This window comes from Danio aesculapii, chromosome 25 (genome assembly GCF_903798145.1).
Source record: "Danio aesculapii chromosome 25, fDanAes4.1, whole genome shotgun sequence".
In the NCBI taxonomy this organism is placed as follows: domain Eukaryota; kingdom Metazoa; phylum Chordata; class Actinopteri; order Cypriniformes; family Danionidae; genus Danio; species Danio aesculapii.
Window position 1 is genome coordinate 17,713,444 of NC_079459.1, and position 25,103 is coordinate 17,738,546.

The 25,103-nt window shown below is 35.4% G+C and overlaps 1 protein-coding gene across 2 annotated transcripts in view; it reads left to right on the top strand.

The window, feature by feature from the left end:
- Positions 1 to 25,103, top strand: part of celsr1b (cadherin EGF LAG seven-pass G-type receptor 1b) — a 119,253-nt gene that overhangs the window by 55,221 nt on the left and 38,929 nt on the right. For both annotated transcript variants that reach the window (XM_056451503.1, XM_056451504.1), the window contains exons 6-13: positions 3,403 to 3,560; positions 8,160 to 8,323; positions 11,423 to 11,548; positions 17,514 to 17,680; positions 18,249 to 18,434; positions 22,208 to 22,321; positions 22,407 to 22,581; positions 22,809 to 22,950. In XM_056451503.1, the coding sequence (XP_056307478.1) occupies positions 3,403 to 3,560; positions 8,160 to 8,323; positions 11,423 to 11,548; positions 17,514 to 17,680; positions 18,249 to 18,434; positions 22,208 to 22,321; positions 22,407 to 22,581; positions 22,809 to 22,950 (1,232 nt within the window). The remainder of the gene's footprint in view (positions 1 to 3,402; positions 3,561 to 8,159; positions 8,324 to 11,422; positions 11,549 to 17,513; positions 17,681 to 18,248; positions 18,435 to 22,207; positions 22,322 to 22,406; positions 22,582 to 22,808; positions 22,951 to 25,103) is intronic.

The following is a 25,103-nucleotide window of genomic DNA, read 5'->3' on the forward strand; positions in this document are numbered from 1 at the left end:
GTGGAAACTAGGGCACCCGGAGGAAACCCATGCAAACACGGCGAGAACATGCAAACTCCACACAGAAACGCCAAATGACCCAGCTGAGGCTCGAACCAGCCACCTTCTTGTAGTGAGGTGACAGAACTACCTACTGCGCCACTGCGTCGTCTCAAATTAAATTTGTTCAGTTCATTTATGATACACAAATGAATTCCATAAGTAATGTTTGTAGCTTAAAAACATCATTTGCGAACACATAACGTAATTAATTGAGTGAAACATTTAACATATGGGGAGGCACTGTCGCCTCACAGTAAGAAAGTCGCTGGTTCGAGTCCCGGCTGGGCTTGTTGGCATTTCAGTGTGGAGTTTGCATGTTCTCCCTGAGTTTGTGTGGCTTTTCTTCAGGTGCTCCGGTTTCCCCCACAGTCCAAAGACATGCGTTATAGGTGAATTGAATAAATTAAATTGGCCGTAGTCTATGAGTGTGAATGGGTGTTTCCCAATACTGGGTTGTGACAGGAAGGGTATCTGCTGCGTAAAGCATATGCTGGAATAGTTGGCAGATGATTCCGCTGTGACAAAAGAGAGACTAGGCCAAAGGAAAATGAATGAATGAAATACTTTTATTTTTTGGCTCAACATCTGAACACCTGGAAATATACAACAATTCCAAGGTAGTATTATAACTAAATATGTTTTCCAGTATAATTCTTGTTTTAATTATTGTTTTAGTACAGTATTTTTTTTTAACTAAATACCACATCTGGGGGAAAACCTCACATTTAGACCCTGGGATCAGTGATTCATTGTTTTGAACTTGACAAAACAAAAAGGCTGATGAGTTACAAGGTTGGAGGTTAATAGTTGTGTGGGGATTTGTGTGGATGTTTGTTCCTGCGAGCACTGAGCTTGTCATTGAGCTCATTTTTGTCACTTGTTGTTGTCATTTATAATATAGCTTCAGATTTATTGCTTTTATTGTAATTAAAAACACAAATTCTTCAGAAATTCTGCTCTGCTTACTCTTTAATATCAGCAAGAGAAACACTTCAACTTTTTTTAATACAGTAGTCAATGACTTGAGCACTGTCTTCATGGTTCACATCACAACAAAGTGACACTCAGAGATGTTGAACTCCGTGGGGGAGACATCAAAGATCAGCTCTGCACATCACACACTCCACATAATCAATTTTAATGAGCTGAGAAAACTCTTGCGGATGGGGGGGGGAAGAGTGTCGCCAGATGATAGGACAAATTTCTGCTGTGTTGTGGAAATATTTTGAGTCTCTGGAGAGGTTTTTCATGAAGTGATGGGCTCTCTTTGTATGGCGTCTCGTTGGCTTAATCCTATTAGTTGAGCTGAGAAGGGCAAAATGAGTGGTAAACAATCATCCCGTGCTGTTTGTTGGAGATTACAGACAAACAACACCTTTATATCCATGTTCACGAAGGTGATGCAAATGCAGTTCAGATCCACAGACTTAATGCATCTTAGTTAGGAATTAAGAAGATGTCTGACTGAGGTTTAATGGTAAATTGTGTGATCTTAATTACAATAGATCATGGGTTTTTTTATACTGCATTCTGTTTAATGCAAGACACTCCAAGTGAAAATGGCAAAAATGTGCTAATAGTAAAAAAAATTACACATGAACCATTATTTCATTAAATATGTGGTAATTTACAATATATACATTTTCTAGCACAAAATCTGAACATTGGATAAAGTCAGGATCCAAATTACTTGTTGATTAAGGTTTTTTTGACATAAAATGTAAAAAATGCAGTGAAATTTACAGTATTACTGGCAATTTTGGTTGCTAGTAAAGCTGTAAAATTTACAAGTGCATTGTAAATTACCAATCACAACTGTGCTGTAGTTTTACAGCACAATTTTAATGATAAATTCAAAGCGCGCTTTTAAATTTTACAGTAATATTGGCAATTTTTACAGTATTACTGACAAAATTTAGAAGATCGCTGTTAATAAACAATTACAACTGTGCGGTAGTTTTACAGCACAATTGTAATGATCAGTTTACAGTGATCTTGTAAGTTTTACAGCAATTTTACATTGTTTTTTTACAATGGGGATTTGGGGAATCTCTATCACACACACACAAACACCGCTTTGCAGGTATGATCAAATATTGTTATATCCAAACATGCGTCCTATGCCCCATATGGTCCAAAACCTGACAGGTGGACAAATCTGAGCTTGTTTTTAATAAACAAATATAAATATGCATATAATAATTAATACCACTACTAATTATAATAATAGCATTAAACAAAACCAAGTGGTCATGAATAAACTGAAAAAAGCTCCCTGAGATGAAGAAGGCAGTGGTTTTTATATTTATGTAGAAAGTAATCATTTTTGTAATATTTTAATCCTTTAATTTTTTTACGTTTGTAAAGATATTTGCGTATTGCTGTAAATCCTTTGTGTATTAAGCAATGTGTACATGTACAACAGTACAACTAACGCGCTCTGAGCTGGACTTAAGACCTGCTTCAGCTGGTCTTTTGAACAGTCTATTTTAGTTCCTCAAACTAGCAATGCGCCAACAATGTGCATTAACACACCTCTTTTCTTGACCGGATCACCCCTGAGTCTTCAAAGTGGCGCAAATGGATTTGCTATTTATGTAACGTGGCGCAAAATGAGAAGATTAGGGTTGCGCTGGTCTGAAAATAGCAACACGTCCCAGCATACACATCTTGCGCCTTATTGCGCCGGGTGTATGATAGGGTCCAATAATTTGTTCGCGGTGAATTTTTTTAAATTATATTTTTATTGAGGTATTTATTTTCATACTTTTAATGAAATAACATTCAATTTTAGTTGATCCACAACATTTTGAAAATTTAGTTTTCAGTGAACAAACCATCATAAAAAAACTCAAAATACTATTGAAGAGACAATCATGATTAGCCTATTTAATTTTCTTTGCGCTTCTCCATGTGTGCGCTGCTATATCAATTCAGTATGTCCACTATGTTACATAACTGCAAATTCTCAGGGGCCACATATGTACATACAGTAATTCGGAAAATATAAAACAAATAAATAAATACTTACAAATGTTTCTACATTTCTACATAGATTTTTTGTAGAATAAAATGTTGTAAATAATCAATTAAAATGTTTTAAATAATCCAAATCACTCAGTGAAGGAGAAAAAAAATCATATAAAAATGCTCAGCAAAAGAAACACTTAAAACAAAATTTTGTATATTTTCTTCATATTGCACTAAAAAACACTTTATTAAAAGCCAAACAAATCAGAATTGATTGATGCATGAAAAAAGAAAAAGCTTTACCGTTGAAAGATCACCAAACCATCATATTTAGCTATAATCAAATATCACTGAATAAAAGTCAGTAATTTACATTTTTTTTCATTGAAGCCTAATATCGGACGTCTGGGTGTCCCTCACGGGCCATCGCAGGAGAAGGTTGCAGTGGTGGCGCTGGATGACTGTGACGTGTCAATGGCTCTGCGTTTCGGAGGACAGATTGGGAACTACAGCTGTGCAGCCCGTGGCACTCAAACCGGCCAGAAGAAGTAAGTGTTTTTTTACAGCTTGTGTACGCACAATATACACAATTCCATTCAACAGTAATGCATTTAATAGTTAATAATTGTTATCAAAATGTAAATGTTAAATTTAAAATGTAACGTGTTGGCGTGGGTTTCCTCCGGGTGCTCCAGTTTCCCCATAGTCCAAAGACATGCGCTATAGGTGAATTGAATAAACTAAAATGGCCGTAGTGTATTAGTGTGTGTGAATGTGAGAATGTATAGGTGTTTCCCAGAACTGGGTTGTAGCTGGAAGGGCATCCGCTGCATAAAACATATGCTGGATAGGTTGGCGGTTCATTCGGCTTTGGTGACCCCTGATAAATAAGGGACAATGCCGAAGGAAAATTAATGAATGAATAACAATAACAACAGCAAACAATCACTTTATTTTAATGTTATGAACTTATAATACTTTAAATATCATTTTACATATTAATAAACTTCAGTCATAAACAATTGACAAAAATACCAAGACACTACATAAAACTTTGTACAAGGCAGTACCTAAAATCAGTGTTGGGCAAGCTACTTGAAAAATGGAGTGAGTTAAGCTATTAGCTACTCTACTTAAAATGTAGCTTAACTACAAAGCTACCCTCTGGGAAATGTAGCAAGCTAAGCTAAAAACTGATGGCAAAAGTAGCTTAGCTACTTCTAAACTATTTTTTGCAATTTTCGTTTTTTAAATCGAAACAACTTAAATCCAAATCAATCATTTCTTAGTGATCAATATAACTGTCAATGAAACATTTGAGGCATAATTGTTAAGTTAAATTATTTACTGTAAATAATATGCTGTACCAAACAGAAGCAAATTATAGTACATAACAGCAAAAGCAAAAAAATCCAGGGGCGTCACAGTGGCGCAGTGGGTAGCACGATCGCCTCGAATCAAGAAGGTCACTGGTTCATGCCTCTGCTGAAAATGAATGAACCAAAAATCCAATAAAACCAGGTGTTACACATTTAAAATACTATAGTAATTTATAGTAAAGGGAAATATTTAGGAATAAGCATTATATATATTATATAATAAAAAATGGTGCCAGTAACACACCAAAAAGTTTGTTGTTGACCACCGAAAAACAGGAAGTAGTCATTATTGCCATCATATAGATTTACTTTTTATCGGCTAGACACCGGCCTCGCAGCTCCGTGAATGTATGTCTGTGCCCTCACTTGTTGATCTGCGATCGGTAAATGTAGCTTGTGTGGACGCTACTGCGCTACTTGACTAAAAAAACTGCTTCGCTACTGAAAAGCTATTTGATTTAGAAAGTAGCAACGCTACCGCCACACTACTGAGAAAGGAAGTTAAGCTAGTAGCATCACTATTTGTAGCCACGCTACCGCCCAACGCTGCGTGAAATCATGTTTTGGAAGTATTTACCCTGTAAAAAATTCTGTGTTTCACACAATTCCTTCATGTTGTCACACCACAAATTGATTAAATTAAACTAATTGTTTTTACAAATTTAAGTGGATTAAACATAAAACAATTAAGTTGTGCCCAAAAAACTCAAGAATTGTGTTGATTTAGCTCATTTTAAATTGATCATGCAGCAAAAATAAATTTTAGAGTGTAGAATAGGATATTAAAATGGTTTGCAGTTCACAAAATGAGTTTTTTATTGTTATTGTTATTTTTACTTTCACTGAGTTTTTATGGAAATCAGCGGTGTTAGTTTGTGTCAATGTCCAGATATTCACTTTATATTTCTCTTCTCTTACTTACTTTCATTCATTCATTCAGTCATTCATACATTTCCACCGTCTGATCTCCTCAGGGCATGACATTGTCCTCTGAAAGCGAGAGTGTGACAGAACAGAGGAACCTGAGCTCAAGAATGCACATTAACTACCGGCGGGTGTTGAATAGCCGATCATTACAGCAGATTACACCACATTCTGCTACTCCTCTTACATTCAGCTCCCATCGTTCCTCCTTAATCTCCAGCAATCTGCATGTCAGACTAGTTTTATGGGCTCTACAATGAACCGCACTTTCAGCTTATCTGCAGCTGCCCTTCGCCATTGTGGGCTAATTGTCTGTGTGAGTGTATGTTTGAGATGCTGGAGCTCCATCTGAGATAAGTGGAGATCTGCTGGGTAAAGCCTCTGATATGCCACGGTCAGGGTCTGGCCATATGCTCAAAGTAAGTGCTGACCCATAAACCCACAGGTCTGTGTGGATTTATGGGTCACGATAGAGGATCTAGATGAAATGCATTGCTGTTTGTGTAAATGTGAAGGCCAGATGCTGGATATTAAAAAAACACAGCGTAAAAATGACTAAATAGTAGCCTTAATAAATCTAAATATAAACTTGTTTTTCTGTTTTGCATTCAGATGGTCTCTTTTTTTTGGAAAACCCTCTTTTGGAAGTATTTCAGATTTTCATTTTAGTAATCTGATCCCCTTTCCATGGGTGGTAGAAATGATGGTGATGGGCATTGCTGCCAGATGTTGGCATGTAATACTGGATAAAAATGTGTTTTAAAAGAAAAATGGCTTTGAAGAGCATTAACTGCATTTTGCTTCAAACAAATAATGCAAAAAGCCAAACAGTTTTATTAAAAAATGCAAAAATGAAGAAGCATAATTATATATTATTATTATTATTATTATTATTATTATTATTATTATTATTATTATTATTATTATTATTATTATTATTATTGTTGTTGTTGTTGTTGTTGTTGTTGTTATTATTATTATTAACAATTTAAATATATATTATTAATACTATTATTACTATTTTTAGTATTACTGGTGTTATTATTATTGAAAAGAACAATACTCCAATACCAATACAAATGATCTATTATCATCAGTAATCAATCAATCAATCATTTAATCATTTTATTATACAACAATGTATCATGTTTATATTTTCTAATAATAATGCAAAATGCAAAAATAAACAGAAAATACTACTGAATTGAAAACAAACAGCATGAATTTTTATCAGATTCACTCAAAAATGCTTATTCTTCATTCATTCATTCATTTTCCTTTGGCTTAGTCTCTATTTCAGAGTTCGCCAAACGGAATAAACCGCCAACTATTTCGGCATATGTTTTATGCAGCAGATGCCCTTCCAGCTGCAACCCAATACTGGGAAACACCCATACACTCTCACATTCACAGTCATACACTACAGCCAATTTAATTTATTCAGTTCACCTATAGCACATGTCTTTGGACTGTGGTGGAAACCGGAGCACCCAGAGGAAACCCACGCCAACACGGGGAGGACATGCAAATTCCACACAGAAATGCCAACTGGCCCAGCCGGTGTTCTGTCAATTTTTCCTATCTTGTCAGATTGTCCCACCTCCCATTCAAAAGTAAGTAGCACATTTTGATGATGCAATATGCTACCTATCAGATTTTGCTACCAGTGCAAATTTGAATGTGGAGTAGTGTGATATGATACTGTAATATCGCCCTAACCTACCTAAACCCTAACCCCAACCTCAAAACCATTCAAATACAGTGTTGGTAACATAATCTAATGGGTAGGATAAAATATCAGGACACCGTGACTTGAACCAGTGAAAGGGCTAGCCACTGAGCCACTGTGCCACCAAAAATGCCAATTCTGTTCTTATTCTATTTTTTTTTTTTACCATATATTACAGTATATATTGATTCCATATCAATTTCAACCAATTCAGCCATTACAATGTGCTTTTTTTTTTTTTATTCAAATATACACTACTGCTCAAAAGTTTGGGGTCAGTTTTTTTTTTTCATGTTTTTTTTTATTAGTCTGTTCATCAAGGCAGCATTTATAAAATGTGAAACAATTGTTAAATATTTATTAAAATTTTAAATAACTGCTTTCATATTGCATGTAGTTTCCAGTCATTATTGCTTTTATTACTATTACCATTATTAATAATAATAATAATAATAATAATAATAATAATTATTATTATTATTATTATTATTATTATTATTATTAATATCAATATCAATATTATTATTATTATTATTATTATTATTATTATTATTATTATTATTATTATTATTATTATTATTATTATTATTATTATAAATATTAGAGTGATTGAGTAATGAAGTTGAAAATTCAACTTTAAAATCCCTGGAATAAATTGTTAAATTAAATGATAAGCTACTTTTGAACAGTTATTTTATAGTGCAATAACATTTCACAATTTGACATTATTAATTGTACTGGTATTTTGATTAAATAAATGCCGCCTTGGTGAACAGGAGAAGCTTATTTCAAAGCTTATTTTAAAAAATAAAAAAATCCTACTGACCTTAAACTTTTGACCGGTAGTGTATATATTTTTATATTCACTGAAACACAAAAGGTGATGAATGAGGCATGAGAAAGGAAAAAAAGTAAAAACAGAATAACCACTCGACTCATTGTAATCTATTTTCTCTTCAGTGGGTCTCAGGATTTAGATATCTCAGCTTTGCACGCATAAACCACATACAATATATTTGGCAAATGTGTGGTTATAATGCCTATAATACTAGAGATTGTTCGGGACTGTTTGTGTTTATGCATGTCTTCATGTGTTTTTCTGTGTTTGTGTGCAGGTCGCTGGATCTCACAGGTCCTCTACTCGTTGGTGGTGTCCCAAACCTGCCTGAAGATTTCCCAGTCCAGAACAGAGACTTTGTGGGCTGCATTAAAAACCTGACCATTGACAACAAACCCATAGACATGGCCAACTTCATCTCCAACAATGGCACTTCAGCAGGTCACAAAATATTACTGTTTACAAAGGGAATCCCTCATTCATGGATTATTTTAAAGTTATATAGTTAAAGTCAAATGAATGCATACAGTACACCTTGCAGAATCTGCTAAATGTTCATTATTTCACAAAAATAAGAGGGATTATATATTCATTCATTCGTTTTCCTTCACCTTAGTGCCTTGTTTATCAGTGGTCGCTAGAGCGGAATGAACCGCCAACTATTTTTGTGCAACGGATGCCCTTCCAGCTGCAACCCAGTACTGGGAAAATTATTATTATTATTATTATTATTATTATTGTTGTTGTTGTTGTTGTTGTTGTTGTTGTTGTTGTTGTAATCCACAAGATGAAATAATTGCAGAATTTATAATGATGGCACTCAATATCATGTTTGTCCCTCGGATATCCTCAGCTCAGTACGATAAGACGGATCTCAAAGTCTTACAGTTATATTTAGAAAGTGTTACACAAATTATGAAAAGCTAAATATTTTGAGTGATGATAAAGGATTTCGCTGCAGAACATTTGGCAGCTGTTCAGCACAAGCAAGGGATTCATGAACGGCTATCACAAAAAAAAGCTGTGCATAAATTATTATTATTTTATAATGTGGGTCATATAGTCATGTGAAAAAGGTTAGGTTTGGTGTTTATCTATTCATTCATTTTCCGTTGGCTAAGTCCGTTTATTCATAAGGGGTTGCCACAGCAGAATAAACCGCCAACTTATCCAATAGTTGTTTTACACAGCAAATGGATCTTCCAACTGCAACCCTGTACTGGGAAACACCCACACACTCTGGCATTCACACACATACCCTACAGGCAATTTAGTTTAATCAGTTAACCTATAGCGCATGTCTTTGGACTGTGGGGAAAACCGGAGCACCCGGAGGAAACCCACGTCAACAAAGGGAGAACATGAGTCAACACAAAAATGCCAACTGACCCAGCTGGGACTCGAACCAGCAACCTTCTTGCTGTGAGGCGAGATTGCTGACCACTGTGCCACCATGTTTTTTTTTCCAATACTTGAATTTTTATTTATCATTATTTATTTAAAAAAATCATTATTTATTAAAAAAAATAAATCCAAGGTAGAAAAGCCTTGGAACTTAGGATGTTCTATAATTCAAATGCCTGTAGATCCACTTTTAGCAGTAATTACTTTACATCTTTTTGTCAAATATATCATCCAGGTCAGTACTAAATAAAAAGTTACATGCATTTAGTATACACCCTCTTATTTTAAAGGGCACCTATGATGAAAATCATCTTTTGTAAGCTGTTTGGACAGAACTGTGTGTAGGTATAGTTTGTCTACAGTCATATTTTAGTGATAAAAACACAATAAGTCTAAGTTTTTTAAATTTCCTAACGTTAAAATAGGATCCATATCCTTCCCATTTTGAGGCCCTCTGCAACGTGACATAGGAGTGCGGTTTCCTTACTCACCGAATTGATTGACAGTCGCATATGAACATGTCTCTATAGTAACGTTTATAATCATATCAACAAGATAGGACGTGCGCAAAGCAACTGGGATTAAAAGATCTGTTGAGCTCGCTGTGATCATCAATCATCATAAAATGTGATCAAGAATGAGTTTTACAAGTTTAAAAGTTTTTAAAACAGTGCATGTTTATATAAACTACAGCGATTTTACCGTCTTTACTTCATAATCACAGGCGCATGTGTCGTAGTTGCCGGCCTTCTCATATTTGTTGTAGTTGCCAACCTTTTTATCAATGAGACACTATCAGACTGGAGGTTTTGAATATCAGAAAATAGACTTTATGCTCCATAATAAAGCCGAGAAAGTGCAAGTCTCTCCTGGACAGTTCCTAAAGTGTCTGGGTTTTCCACAATCTTTATACAGATTCTTTGACACACTCCTACTGTAGGTCTCTCGTTTGAACTTCTGACCCTCCTTGGCTCTGTATCCTGAATCTGTTATATTTTTGCTCTCTGCCAGCTTGCTCAGGTCTATGTAAGCAACTGTTTTGACACCAGAGCATAGATGCAACATATGTGTTTTCTTACATTGGCATAATAACTTTATAATATGTTACTCGCTCTAGCTTCTGACACATAAAGCTTCACATGAGTATTTAACATATATAATCAGTGCTTTGCATATTCCGTTATTCTACATATTCAGTTATATGATATAGTGTTGCTTCTTTGCAGGCGTACTCATCTTACACACAGACACACCACAGTATTTTTACCACAGGCTGGCATGTTTGCTGCACGTACTACATTCTTTTTGAGAAGAGAAAATTAACGGCTTTACACTTCTTAATAATAAAAATCTTCTTTACATGTCAGTACAATTATAAAAGGATACGCTTCAATCCCTGTTTGTGGACGTTAAATCAGGTTTATTTTGTACATTAACATAACGGATATCCATACAGCAGTGGATATTAACGTGTATCCTGTCATGGGAGCAAAAGCGAGCGCTTTGTGTGTGTGCATCTGCTGTGTGTGCGTGAACTTTATAACGACATTGTGTGTGACTCATCGTTGCAGAAAGGCTTGAATTGACTCCAAAACAAATACATAAAATAATAATTGGAAAAGTTCTTACTGTAGTATTTCTCAGAAACGTTACGTGAGATTTGCTTCCATCATGTCTGTCACTGTGCTATTTATCTGACAGGCATGTGGGAACTGTGGGCAAAGAGAACCAGCATTAAAGGCAAAGGCAACAAACAGCTATAGTTTGTTCAGATCAGAAAATTCCAATATTCTGAAAGGTATATTAAATAATCTGATGAATATTTTAAGACGAAACTTTACAGACACACTCTGGAGACACAAAAGACTTGTCTTAAATCTTTGAAAAGGGGTAAAATAGGTGCCCTTTAAGCTTTTTACTTCAACTGTATATTCCCAAGCACTGTTATTAAAACTCAAAGCTTAATCCTCCAAAAAGTCTCCACCAAAAGTAGTGTTAAATAAAAGAGAGAAAATGTGAATATAGGCAGAGCCCTATTATTTTTGAAAGAATGTTTTTCTTTTATTTACACCTGTTCATTAAGGTGTCAGTCTGCAAGCCTTAATTTCTAAAGTGCATTCCCCCTTTTGTATTCAGGTTGTGCAGCAAAACGTGACTTTTGTAGCCAGGCTGTTTGTCAGAACGGAGGCGTTTGTGTGAACAGATGGAACACCCACACCTGTAACTGCCCATTAGGCTATGGAGGGAAGAACTGTGAGCACGGTAAGATAATCCTCTCTTTCATACTCTTTCTATATGTCAGTCTTCATCTGCCTTCATGTTGCTTAATGGACACAAGTGCATCGACACGCCTCCTGGCTTTTGCCTGGATTTGCCCTTGGCCACCATGAAATACCAGTGAGTCACGCATGAGACAGGAAGTGGTAAACAGAATCTGTCTGTCTGTACAACCTCTCTATATGTCTGCCAATGGATCTGTCTGTCTGTTTGATCTGTCTGTCTGTATGTCCAGTTTATCTGTCTGTATCTCTGATTTGTTTGTCTGTCAGTTTGTCTCATCTGTCTGGTCTGCCTGTCTGTATGTCTAGTCCAAGGTTGTCCAAATTCTTTCTTGGAGGTGCGCGTTCTGCAAAGTTTAGTTCCAACCCCAATCCAACCCCAATTAGACACCCCAATCAGACACACTTAATCACGCTCTAAGCTCCAAGCTCCAAGCTCCAAGCTCCTGGTATAAGCTAATCAAGCTCTTACTAGGCTTTCTAGAAACATCCTTGCAGGTGTGTAAAGGCAAGTTGGAGCTTAAATCTGCAGGACACCGGCCCTCCAGGAACCGGCCCTCTAGTTTGGTCCCTGATCTAGGCCTAGTCCCAGTTCTACTTTTGTACCCCTACCCCTTCCCCTGGGCCCTTGAAACAGAGAGTGAAAGGGAAGGGCCTAAAAATTTACCCCTAAGAAGGGGCCACCACTACATCACCTGCACACGTCATCATACTGTATGTCATCGCGATCTCTTACTTCATATGAGATTGACGATCGCGACTGCTTTAGTTATTTCAGTTGTGTTTTGAGCGTGGTCCTGAAACAATCCCAGTTTCAAGGGCTATCTAACCCTTCCCCTTAGCCCTACTACTGGGACACCCCTACGCCTTCACGTGAATGCACAAAACGAGGGGTAGGGGTACGGGGAAGGGCTAAGAGGTAGAATTGGGATTGGACCCAAGTCTACCTGTCTGTCTAACTGTCTGTGTCTGATCTCTCTGTCGGTCTGTCTAGTCTATCTGTCTGCCTGATCTGCCTGTCTGTCTCTCTGTCTCATCCATCTGATCTGTCTGTCGCATTGTCTGTCTGATCTGTCTAGTCTGTCTGTGTCTCTGTCTATGTGTATGTCTCTCTGTCTGTCTGTTTGTCTCTGTCTATATATCTGTCTGTGTCTGATCTGTCTGTTGTGAGTCTGTCTGTTTTATTTGTCTTTCTGTATGCCTGATTTGTCTGTCTGTTTATGTGTCTGATCTGTCTGTCTGTGTCAGATCTGCCTGTTTACCCATGTGTCTGTCTGTCTGATCTTTCTGTTTGTATGTCTAGTCTATCTGTCTAATTTGAATATTCTCTATTCTGAATGTCTGATTTGTTTATCTGTCTGTCTGTCTGTCTGTCTGTGTCTGATTTGTCTATCTATGTGTCTGTCTGTCTGATCTGTATATCTAGTCTGTCTGTATGTCTGATTTGTCTGTCTGTCTGTCTGTCTGATCTGTATGTCTAGTGTATGTCTGTATGTCTGATTTGTCTGTCTGTCTGTCTGTCTGTCTGTCTGTCTGTCTGTCTGATCTGTATGTCTAGTCTGTCTGTATGTTTGATTTGTCTGTCTGATCTGTATGTCTAGTCTGTCTGTATGTCTGAATTGTCTGTCTGTCTGTCTGTTTGTCTATGTGTTTGTCTGTATGTCTGATTTGTCTGTCTGATCTGTATGTCTAGTCTGTCTGTCTGTCTGTCTGTCTGTCTGTATGTCTAGTCTGTCTGTATGTCTGATTTGTCTGTCTGTCTATGTGTCTGTTTATCCGTTTGTATCTCTGTCTGTCTGATCTGCCTGTCTGAATTGTCTCTTTATGTGTCTGTTTCTCTGTCTGTCTGTTTGTCTCCCTGTCTGTATGTCTGTCTCATCTCTGATCTGTCTGTCTGTGTCTGATCTCTCTGTCATGTGTCTGTCTGTCTTACCTGTCTTTCGGTGTGTCTGTTTTGTCTGTCTGTCTATGTGTCTGATCTGTCTGTCTGTGTCAGAACTGCCTGTCTGTCTATCTATCTGTCTCCCATCCATCTGTCTGTATGTCTAGTCTGTCGAATTTATGGTTTGACTTCTCTATTCTGAATGTCTGATTTGTATGTCTGATCTGTCTGTCACTTTTGAATATTGTCTATTTTGATAGTACGCCAAGTCTATCTGTCTGTGTGGCTGATTTATCTGTCTGTCTGTCTGTCTGTCTGTCTGTCTGTCTGTCTGTCTGTCTGTCTGTCTGTCTGTTTGTGTCTGATCCGTCTGTCTATCTGTCTCTCTGCCTATGTGTCTGTCTGATCTGTCTGATCTGCCTATTTGTCTGTCTGTCTCATCTCTCTGATCTGTCTGTATGTCTGATTTTTCTGTCTGTCTGTGTCTGTCTGTCTATGTATCTCACGGGTGTCAAACTCAATTCCTGGAGTGCCAGAGCAATACACAATTTAGTTCCAGCCCTGCTTCAACACACCTACTGTATCTGTAGGTATCAAACAAGCCTAAAGCACTCAATTAGTTTGATCAGGTGTGTTTAACTAGGGTTGGAACCAAACTGCAGAGCTGCGGCCCTCCAGGAACTGAGTTTTACACCTGTGATGTATCTGATCTGTATGTCTGTCTGTCTGTTTGTGTCTCATCTGTCAGTCTATTTTTCTGTCTGCCTATAGTCATGTATTTATCCAAAGATGCAAATTAAATTTATGTGCAAAATAGGAATATCGCATATAATATCTAATTATTCAAAGAGAACAAATTCGTCACTTCTTGATTAACTGGCGGCAAATATCAAAGATAAAAATATAATTTGCTGCAGTAGGAGAAGAATGCGTGAATCTTTTCTTTATTTATAAATTACTTGTGCCTCAGAAGACAAATGTCAACGGGCAATGGACGTGTGGTGGCATTTAAAGGCACGAGACGCGGAGCACAGACGCTCTTGACAGTTCTAGAGGTCATTAATAATATAATAACACTAATACTGAAATGGTTATGACGTTTTAGAACGACCAAAACAACCTTTTAGATGGTTTACAGTGTGCTCAGCCTGCTGGTTTATCCATTCACACACATTTTTATCATCAATGATCTCTTATAACGAAATCCAATTACTTTTTTAATGAGCATACTAAAATTTGTTCTGTAAAAGTGTTTCCATCATAGTTTATGCGCATCTTTTCTTATCAAATAAAAAGTTTATCCTTCTCAGTCAAAATTTGAGAAGGAAATTTGTTCTGTCTGTTCTGTCTGTCAGTCTGTTCTGTGTGTCATTCTGTCTCTGTTTCTCTGTGTCTGTCTCTCAGTGCTGTAATGACTGTAATGGTTATATTTTACATTACTAAAACCCCTAAAACCATTCAAGTAAGTGCATTATAATCACAAAATGTCCCCATTGACGGTAAATGAAGATTTGAAGGAGGGAACGGGCTTGGAAATGGCTTAACATTTTCAGCAAGCTTAGTTTGACCTAATTTTCTGGGTAAAAATCTAGTTGCAAATTCTATTTATTTTTGCTTATCAATGGGATGGAAGGATCTCACAATGTTATGAGACCTCAAAATAACATACTTTAGGGCATAATGTTGCCAGTGGAAGTAGATTTAAATTCCTCATATACCTCATGTATATTTTTTCATGTAGCATTTTCACCTCACAGCAAGAAGGTCGCTGGTTCGAGCCTCGGCTGGGTCAGTTGGCATTTCTGTGTGGAGTTTGCATGTTCTCAAAGACATGTGGTACAGGTGAATTGGGTATGCTAAAATTTTAAGAGTGTGTGTGTGAATGAGTGTGGATGGATGTTTCCCAGTGATAGGTTGCGGCTGGGAGGGCATCCGCTGCCTAAAACATATGCGTGATAAGTTGGCTGTTTATTCCACTGTGTGGCAACCCTAGATTAATAAATGGACTAACCCGAAAAGAAAATGAATGTAGATGTTTTGACAATTAATACATTCTGAAATTATAGTCAATTAAAGGGATATGTCACCCCAAACGGTGACCTGAAACGGTTGTCATTCACTTAAGTCAGTTACCAGCATTTTGAGAGTCAAAAAACGTATTCAGGCAAAACTAAAGTAATTTACATGATGATACATTAAGGTCTTAAGAAGCGAATTGTGACTATGCATGAAGAATAAGACCTACGTGTATCATCAATGGCCATTCATTAATTTTGTTTTAAATGTAGAATATAAATATTAATAGAAGGAAAAAATGCTAAAATCAGCTAACAAGCACACTTTCATTTTTGGGTGAATCATAACTTCATCCTTCAGGAAAAAAAAGAAAACCTAAGCAAAGGCCCATCTGTGAATATCACTAATATTACTGTCACAATCTCAGGGTTGGGTCCAAGATATACTACCGTTATTTCCATAAGTTCAGCCCACACATGCATAAGTAAAATATTTGCCCCGAGGACACTGGTTTGTAAGAGCATTTCACATTCCTGATTAAGAAATCTCCTGGATGACTGGAAAACATTCCACCGTTTGCAAATGCTAGTGATTATTTGTGCCTCAGGACAAAAAGGAATGTCAAATTGTTTCCTTGATCAAGTGTGTGTTTATGTTTTCCAGTTATGCTGTATAAAGTTACCTACTTTTGTTAAGAAGGTGTTCTACAAATCTATCCAACATTGCAGCATCTGCTTTTTATTCACAGTGTCTGAAATGGTCCGGTTTAGGTTTTCCCCTGGGTCATTCCCCCTAAAGAGTGATTTCCAAAAATCTAATACATTGTATTAAGCTATTGGATGGTATAAGTATATAATTTCACTCACCTGGGAAATTGAGGCCATGTGAATGGTTTGTGAGCACAATTAAGTGCACACAGCATGCCATATCATCTGATAATTGCAAGAAATAATTCCAAAAAGCAACTGAAAATAAAAACAATAAAATAAAACAAAAATTTGATGTATATGCCGAGTTCAGTGGCTAATCGGCCGGAATCAGCTGAGGTGAAGTAACGGCAACCAGCAAGACCTAGCTGTCACTCAAGTGGCCATGCTTTTATTTATGCTAACGTAATATAACTTAATATAAACGAAACGGATGAGTTATAAAAAAAAGGGTAATATTAGCTATATGAACCAAAAGCGTTCTCTGTACCAGGCTGTAAACACCTTTTTTTTCTGCTGTAAAGTTGGCCATTTTAACAGTGGGGTCAATAGAAATTTGCTCTATTATGGAGCCAGGACTAGCAGAATTTCCATGAATTGCAGTTTCTGTATTTGCTTCACAAGGGGAGAGCGGGAGGTTGCCGCTAGTGTATACACAGTGATATTAACAGTAACAAACATTATTTAACATTAGAATTACATCATTTTTACAATATAAATTGAAGCCTAAGTCCTCATTTTTTTAAAGTGCTGTAAAGTGGCATTGACATTTATATTATAGGTTCCATGAAATTATGTAATTATGTGTATGCTAGTCTTAAGGATATCCATAATTTAGTGTGCTCCAAAACAGTGACCAAATTCAGATTTTGAAGATAAAGATATCCAAAGCTTGCAGTTTGTCACTTCCGCTTAAACGGATCAATTATTTTTTGGACGTCACCTCGTACTTCATCTTCCAACCAATCAAATGTTTAGTATCTCACATGGCCCACTCTGTTCAACAGACTTTTCATTTCCTTTTATTTGATGCACTTTATTTCAAGCACTCTCATTTGCTGAGCTGTGATAAACTGAATGCTATTGGCAGATTTTTAAAGGGGAGGAGCTACTATATGTCCCACCCTGTCTTCATATTTCAGTTGACATTACGTCAAACACTGAATAAAAAAGCTAATTTCAAAACATTTTACGGGACCTTTAAAATAAAAAAATAAATAAAAAAATCTGTTACATTACACACTGCGTGAAAGGAAATATAGAAACACATAATAGCAGTGTTAAATATCTTCATTCAGTCTGAGTGGCATCTAAATTGTTGTCGTATGGTCTTCTTTCCACAGTTATGCCCGCTCCACTGCATTTTGATGGCCATGCGCTGGTGTCATGGAGCGATACAGATATCACCATCGCCATTCCCTGGTACATGGGTCTTATGTTTCGCACACGAAAAAGCACAGGCGTTATTCTACAGGCTACTGCTGGAGAGTTCTCCAAGATTAATCTTATGGTGAGTGATATAATTCATCCTGTTTCATACAGTATTCTTGCTTTATCTCTTTGACACATGCAATGACACTGGTATAATCAGCCTAGGCTGGTATGATTAAAACATTCAGTGTGTTACTTGAACAGCTGCTAAATTCAAATCTGACATACAAATACACATAAGTACTATATACTGTATGGTGATGTCTATGGAGATGGCAATAATAATTATTTTCAAACATAAACTGACAATGTGTGTTATTCACATCAGATACACATTCTTTAGGTTATCTGACATTCACTTATCATGTATATCAGGAGAAGTTGATGAATTAACCTGTTGTAAATCCAGCAGTTCTGATCTCTCAGATTTTTCTGATATAGTTAGGATATTTGTCAATATTTGCAGAAAAATGAAAAAAAGTTTAAAAGAAAAAACTTTAAAGTGATGCATTAATTACAGTCACTATAAAAAACTCATCAAGGGTGACAGAGGGTGTATTAAATACTAACACGTGAAAGGGTTAATAAAGTAAATGAAACAGATTGTGCTGTTGTTCTTGTTTGTCTCAGACTTTTTGTGTTTTCAGGTGACCAACAGATTCCTACGGTTCCAGGTGTTTTTAGGGAACAGACGTGTGGCGCTCTTAGATTTTCCTCAGGTGTACGTGGATAATGGAGAATGGCACCATGTGCTTGTGGAGCTCAAGAGTGGAAAAGATGGAAAGGACATCAAATACATGGCTATTGTTTCTTTGGACTATGGCATGTTTCAGGTATATATCTCAAATATTTGTTTCCAATATGGTTCAAACATATAACATTATCAGAAAAGATAAAATATGAACAAACTGTCGTTTAGTTTTAACTGGTACACTAAAATAAGTAAAACTAATACTAAAGAAACTGCACATACATGCTCAAAGCTGAATAAATTAAAAACAAAATGAAAACAAATCACAAAGACACACAGCAAAATTACTAAAACTTTATGAAATAAAATAAAAACAAAGATAGAAAATTTGAAATCTTACAAAACATATTTAATTTTAAATGAATCTAAAATAAATGATCTGACAAAATGTTCGTGTTTTCTTTACAGTTATATACATTTTTGCACATTTTCGCACATTTTCTTTACAGTTATATACATTTTTGCACATTTTAGCACATTTTCTTTACAGTTATGTACATTTTTGCACATTTTAGCACATTTTCTTTACAGTTATGTACATTTTTGCACATTTTCGCACATTTTCTTTACAGTTATGTACATTTTTGCACATTTTCGCACATTTTCTTTACAGTTATGTACATTTTTGCACATTTTCATTACAGTTATGTACATTTTTGCACATTTTCGCACATTTTCTTTACAGTTATGTACATATTTGCACATTTTCGCACATTTTCTTTACAGTTATGTACATTTTTGCACATTTTCGCACATTTTCTTTACGGTTATGTACATTTTTGCACATTTTCGCACATTTTCTTTACAGTTATGTACATTTTTGCACATTTTCGCACATTTTCTTTACAGTTATGTACATTTTTGCACATTTTCGCACATTTTCTTTACAGTTATGTACATTTTTGCACATTTTCATTACAGTTATGTACATTTTTGCACATTTTTGCACATTTTCTTTACAGTTATGTACATATTTGCACATTTTCGCACATTTTCTTTACAGTTATGTACATTTTTGCACATTTTCGCACATTTTCTTTACAGTTATGTACATTTTTGCACATTTTCGCACATTTTCTTTACAGTTATGTACATTTTTGCACATTTTCGCACATTTTCTTTACAGTTATTTACATTTTTGCACATTTTCGCACATTTTCTTTACAGTTATGTACATTTTTGCACATTTTCGCACATTTTCTTTACAGTTATGTACATTTTTGCACATTTTCGCACATTTTCTTTACAGTTATGTACATTTTTGCACATTTTCGCACATTTTCTTTACAGTTATGTACATATTTGCATAGTTTCGCACATTTTCTTTACAGTTATGTACATTTTTGCACATTTTCGCACATTTTCTTTACAGTTATGTACATTTTTGCACATTTTCACACATTTTCTTTACAGTTATGTACATTTTTGCACATTTTCGCACATTTTCTTTACAGTTATGTACATTTTCGCACATTTTCTTTACAGTTATGTACATTTTTGCACATTTTCGCACATTTTCTTTACAGTTATGTACATTTTTGCACATTTTCGCACATTTTCTTTACAGTTATGTACATTTTTGCACATTTTCGCACATTTTCTTTACAGTTATGTACATTTTTGCACATTTTCGCACATTTTCTTTACAGTTATGTACATTTTTTGCACATTTTCGCACATTTTCTTTACAGTTATGTACATTTTCGCACATTTTCTTTACAGTTATGTACATTTTTGCGCATTTTCGCACATTTTCTTTACAGTTATGTACATTTTTGCACATTTTCGCACATTTTCTTTACAGTTATGTACATTTTTGCACATTTTCGCACATTTTCTTTACAGTTATGTACATATTTGCACATTTTCGCACATTTTCTTTACAGTTATGTACATATTTGCATAGTTTCGCACATTTTCTTTACAGTTATGTACATTTTTGCACATTTTCGCACATTTTCTTTACAGTTATGTACATTTTTGCACATTTTCACACATTTTCTTTACAGTTATGTACATTTTTGCACATTTTCGCACATTTTCTTTACAGTTATGTACATTTTCGCACATTTTCTTTACAGTTATGTACATTTTTGCACATTTTCGCACATTTTCTTTACAGTTATGTACATTTTTGCACATTTTCGCACATTTTCTTTACAGTTATGTACATTTTTGCACATTTTCGCACATTTTCTTTACAGTTATGTACATTTTTGCACATTTTCGCACATTTTCTTTACAGTTATGTACATTTTTTGCACATTTTCGCACATTTTCTTTACAGTTATGTACATTTTCGCACATTTTCTTTACAGTTATGTACATTTTTGCGCATTTTCGCACATTTTCTTTACAGTTATGTACATTTTTGCACATTTTCGCACATTTTCTTTACAGTTATGTACATTTTTGCACATTTTCGCACATTTTCTTTACAGTTATGTACATATTTGCACATTTTCGCACATTTTCTTTACAGTTATGTACATTTTTGCACATTTTCGCACATTTTCTTTACAGTTATGTACATTTTTGCACATTTTCGCACATTTTCTTTACAGTTATGTACATTTTTGCACATTTTCATTACAGTTATGTACATTTTTGCACATTTTCGCACATTTTCTTTACAGTTATGTACATATTTGCACATTTTCGCACATTTTCTTTACAGTTATGTACATTTTTGCACATTTTCGCACATTTTCTTTACAGTTATGTACATTTTTGCACATTTTCGCACATTTTCTTTACAGTTATTTACATTTTTGCACATTTTCGCACATTTTCTTTACAGTTATTTACATTTTTGCACATTTTCGCACATTTTCTTTACAGTTATGTACATTTTTGCACATTTTCGCACATTTTCTTTACAGTTATGTACATTTTTGCACATTTTAGCACATTTTCTTTACAGTTATGTACATATTTGCATAGTTTCGCACATTTTCTTTACAGTTATGTACATTTTTGCACATTTTCGCACATTTTCTTTACAGTTATGTACATTTTTGCACATTTTCGCACATTTTCTTTACAGTTATGTACATTTTCGCACATTTTCGCACATTTTCTTTACAGTTATGTACATTTTTGCACATTTTCGCACATTTTCTTTACAGTTATGTACATTTTCGCACATTTTCTTTACAGTTATGTACATTTTTGCACATTTTCGCACATTTTCTTTACAGTTATGTACATTTTTGCACATTTTCGCACATTTTCTTTACAGTTATGTACATTTTTGCACATTTTCGCACATTTTCTTTACAGTTATGTACATTTTTTGCACATTTTCGCACATTTTCTTTACAGTTATGTACATTTTTGCACATTTTCGCACATTTTCTTTACAGTTATGTACATTTTTGCACATTTTCGCACATTTTCTTTACAGTTATGTACATTTTTGCACATTTTCGCACATTTTCTTTACAGTTATGTACATTTTTTGCACATTTTCGCACATTTTCTTTACAGTTATGTACATTTTTGCACATTTTCGCACATTTTCTTTATAGTTAAGTACATTTTTGCACATTTTCGCACATTTTCTTTACAGTTATTTACATTTTTGCACATTTTCGCACATTTTCTTTACAGTTATGTACATTTTTGCACATTTTCGCACATTTTCTTTACATTTTCGCACATTTGACCAATTACACCAAATAAACGCTGCATTGAAATTGTGCATAAAAAAAGTTGCATAAGAAGTATATAAGGGACTAACTATCATAACTATATCATTTAACTATTAAACACATTTGGGAAATGAATTAGATTATGAAAAAATGTGTAATTGTTAGTTGCAATAAAAAATTACCATATTGTTTTGATGTCTAGAGGACAGTGGAGATCGGTAATGAGCTGCCCGGACTTAAACTGAGGAACTTATTTATTGGTGGACTGCTTAAGAAAGACGACACTGTGCAGGGTGGATTTAATGGCTGCATGCAGGTAAAGCCCACATACACACATTTATATAATTTAAAGGCGTGTATTGTCTTATTAACCCAGCTATGTTAATGTGATTTTGTCATAGGGTGTGCGAATGGGCGAGACGTCCACCAACACTGCCAACATCAACATACGGCATGCAAAGCGAATTCACGCGAAAGACGGATGTAATGTACCTGATACGTGTCTGGCTAACTTGTGTCCATCACACAGCCGCTGTACAGACAACTGGATGTCCCACATGTGTGTCTGTCAGCCAGGTAAATACAATAGCACTACGAAAAAAGACAAAAAAACAAGTAAGTCTAGGAGTGAAATAAAATATGGTTACCTTTTCACAATACAGCATAATTGATCATCTAAATAAGGACCAGATAGACAGAATCAATGAAACTCTAGCTTTGACCATTAAAAACATACTCTGAAACTTTGACAATCAAGCAAACAATAAAGCAATATCTTTCTTTCTCTTTTTCCTTTTGCCCAGGTTACTTTGGCAGGGACTGTGTAGATGCGTGTCTGTTGAACCCTTGTGAACACACTTCCTCTTGTGTTCGCAAACCCAGCACTAAACGTGGCTACAGCTGTGACTGTGGACACAATTACTACGGCCAGTACTGTGAGCACAAGTGAGTATCTCTCATTCTGTCCATCTATTCATCTGTCCATCCATCCATCCATTTATCTGTTCATCCATCTATCCATTTATCTGTCCATCCATCCATCCATTTATCTGTCCATCCATCCATCCATTTATCTGTCCATCCATCCATCCATTTGTCTGTCCATCAATCCATTTTTTCTGGCCATTCATTTATTTAATCATCCATCATCCATCTATCCATCCATCCATCCATCCATCTATCCATCCATCCATCAATTCATTCATTCATTCATTCATTCATTCATTCATTCATTCATTCATTCATTCATTCGTCCACCCATCTATTCTTCCATCTGTTCATTCATTCATTCATTCATTCCTTCATTCATTTATCTGCCCATCCATTTGTCCACCCATCCAACCTTTCATTTATTCATTCATTCATTCATTTATTAATTCATTCTTCCACCTATCAATTCATCCATCCATCAATCCATCCATCCATCCTTCCAGTCATCTACCCATCTAGTCATTTGTCCATCCATCAATTAATTAATTCATTCATTCATTTATTTATTAATTAATTAATTCATTCATTCATTCATTCATTCATTCATTCATTCATTCATTCAATCAATCATTATCGCCCATCTATCCGTCCACCCTTCCATTCTTCCATATATTCATTCATTCATTCTTCCATCCATGCATTCATCCATCCATCCATCCATCCATCCATCCATCCTTCCTTCCAGTCATCTACCCATCTAGTCATTTATCCATCCACCAATTCATCCATCCATTCATTCATCTGCCTGTCCATTCGTCCACCCATCCATTCTTCCATTTGGTAATTCATTCATTCATTCATTCATTCATTCATTCATTCATTCTTTCATCTGCCCATCCATTCGTCCACCCATCTATTCTTCCATTTGTTTGTCCGTTCATTCATTCATTTGTTCATTCATTCATTTTATTCATTCATTCATCCATCTGTCCACCCATCCATTCATTTGTTTATTTATTCATTTATCCATTCGTTAATTAATTCATTCTTCCATCCATCCATCCATCCATCCATCCATCCTTCCAGTCAACCACCCATCTAGTCATTCATCCATTCGCCAATTTATCTATCCATCCATCCATTCATTCATCTCCCTGTCTATTCATCCACCCCACCCATCCATTCTTCCATCTGTTCATTCGTTCATTCATTCATTCATTCATTCATTCATTCATTCATTCATTCATTCATTCATTCATTTATCTGCCCATTCATTCATTCATTCATCTGCCCATCTATTCATCGACCCATCTATTCTTTCATCTATCCATCCATCCTTTAATTTATTCATTTGTTCATCAATTTATCCATTCATATGTCCATACATCCATGTATTTATTTATTTGTTCATCCTTCCAGTCACTCATCCATCCATCCTTAAATTCATTATAAAACCTTTCAATTGTTTGTCAGACATGAATGCACTTTTGTACTTTTCCAAGCAATCAGATGTAAACAGACTTTTTCCCTCGTAAGCTCAAACAATGTGTCTCCAGTGTGCATGTTATTTGAAGAGACATGAAAATCAAAAATCTACTTCCCTCAACTTGTCATGTCATTTTGAATAGTTTTTTTTCCATGACACTTAAACAATATTGTAAACTATTTGAACTGTTTAAATGGGGTTTGGTTCAAAACCTAATTGTGCTTCACTAACTTAACTACATCCAAAAAGAACACTGGGACATTCATTCATATTTTTGTTTGTTCTGGAGAAGAAAGAAGCCACACAGATTTGCAAATAATTGCAGAACATTAATTTTTGAGCGATCCATCCCTTTAATGTTTAGATATGGTAAGGATTAAGAAAATCGCTGCACTTTTAGTTGCGTGCTGAAACGCGCTGCTGACAAAAGCTTGATTGTCTGATGGTCTGTTTCATGAACTGCCAAGGTTTAGTGAGTGGCAAAATCTATGATAGCAGATGCTGCCAGTGATTGTGATGCCATTGTTGCGATGATCCTTTAATTGTGCTGTTTTCTTTAATTCTGGTAATTCCACATCTTTGGCATCCACACTGTAACACTTTTATTCATAATGCAGCAAGTTGACTTAAGCGAAGACTGCTAGGATAATCCAGTATTTGTCATACTTTTGTCTAATAAAGA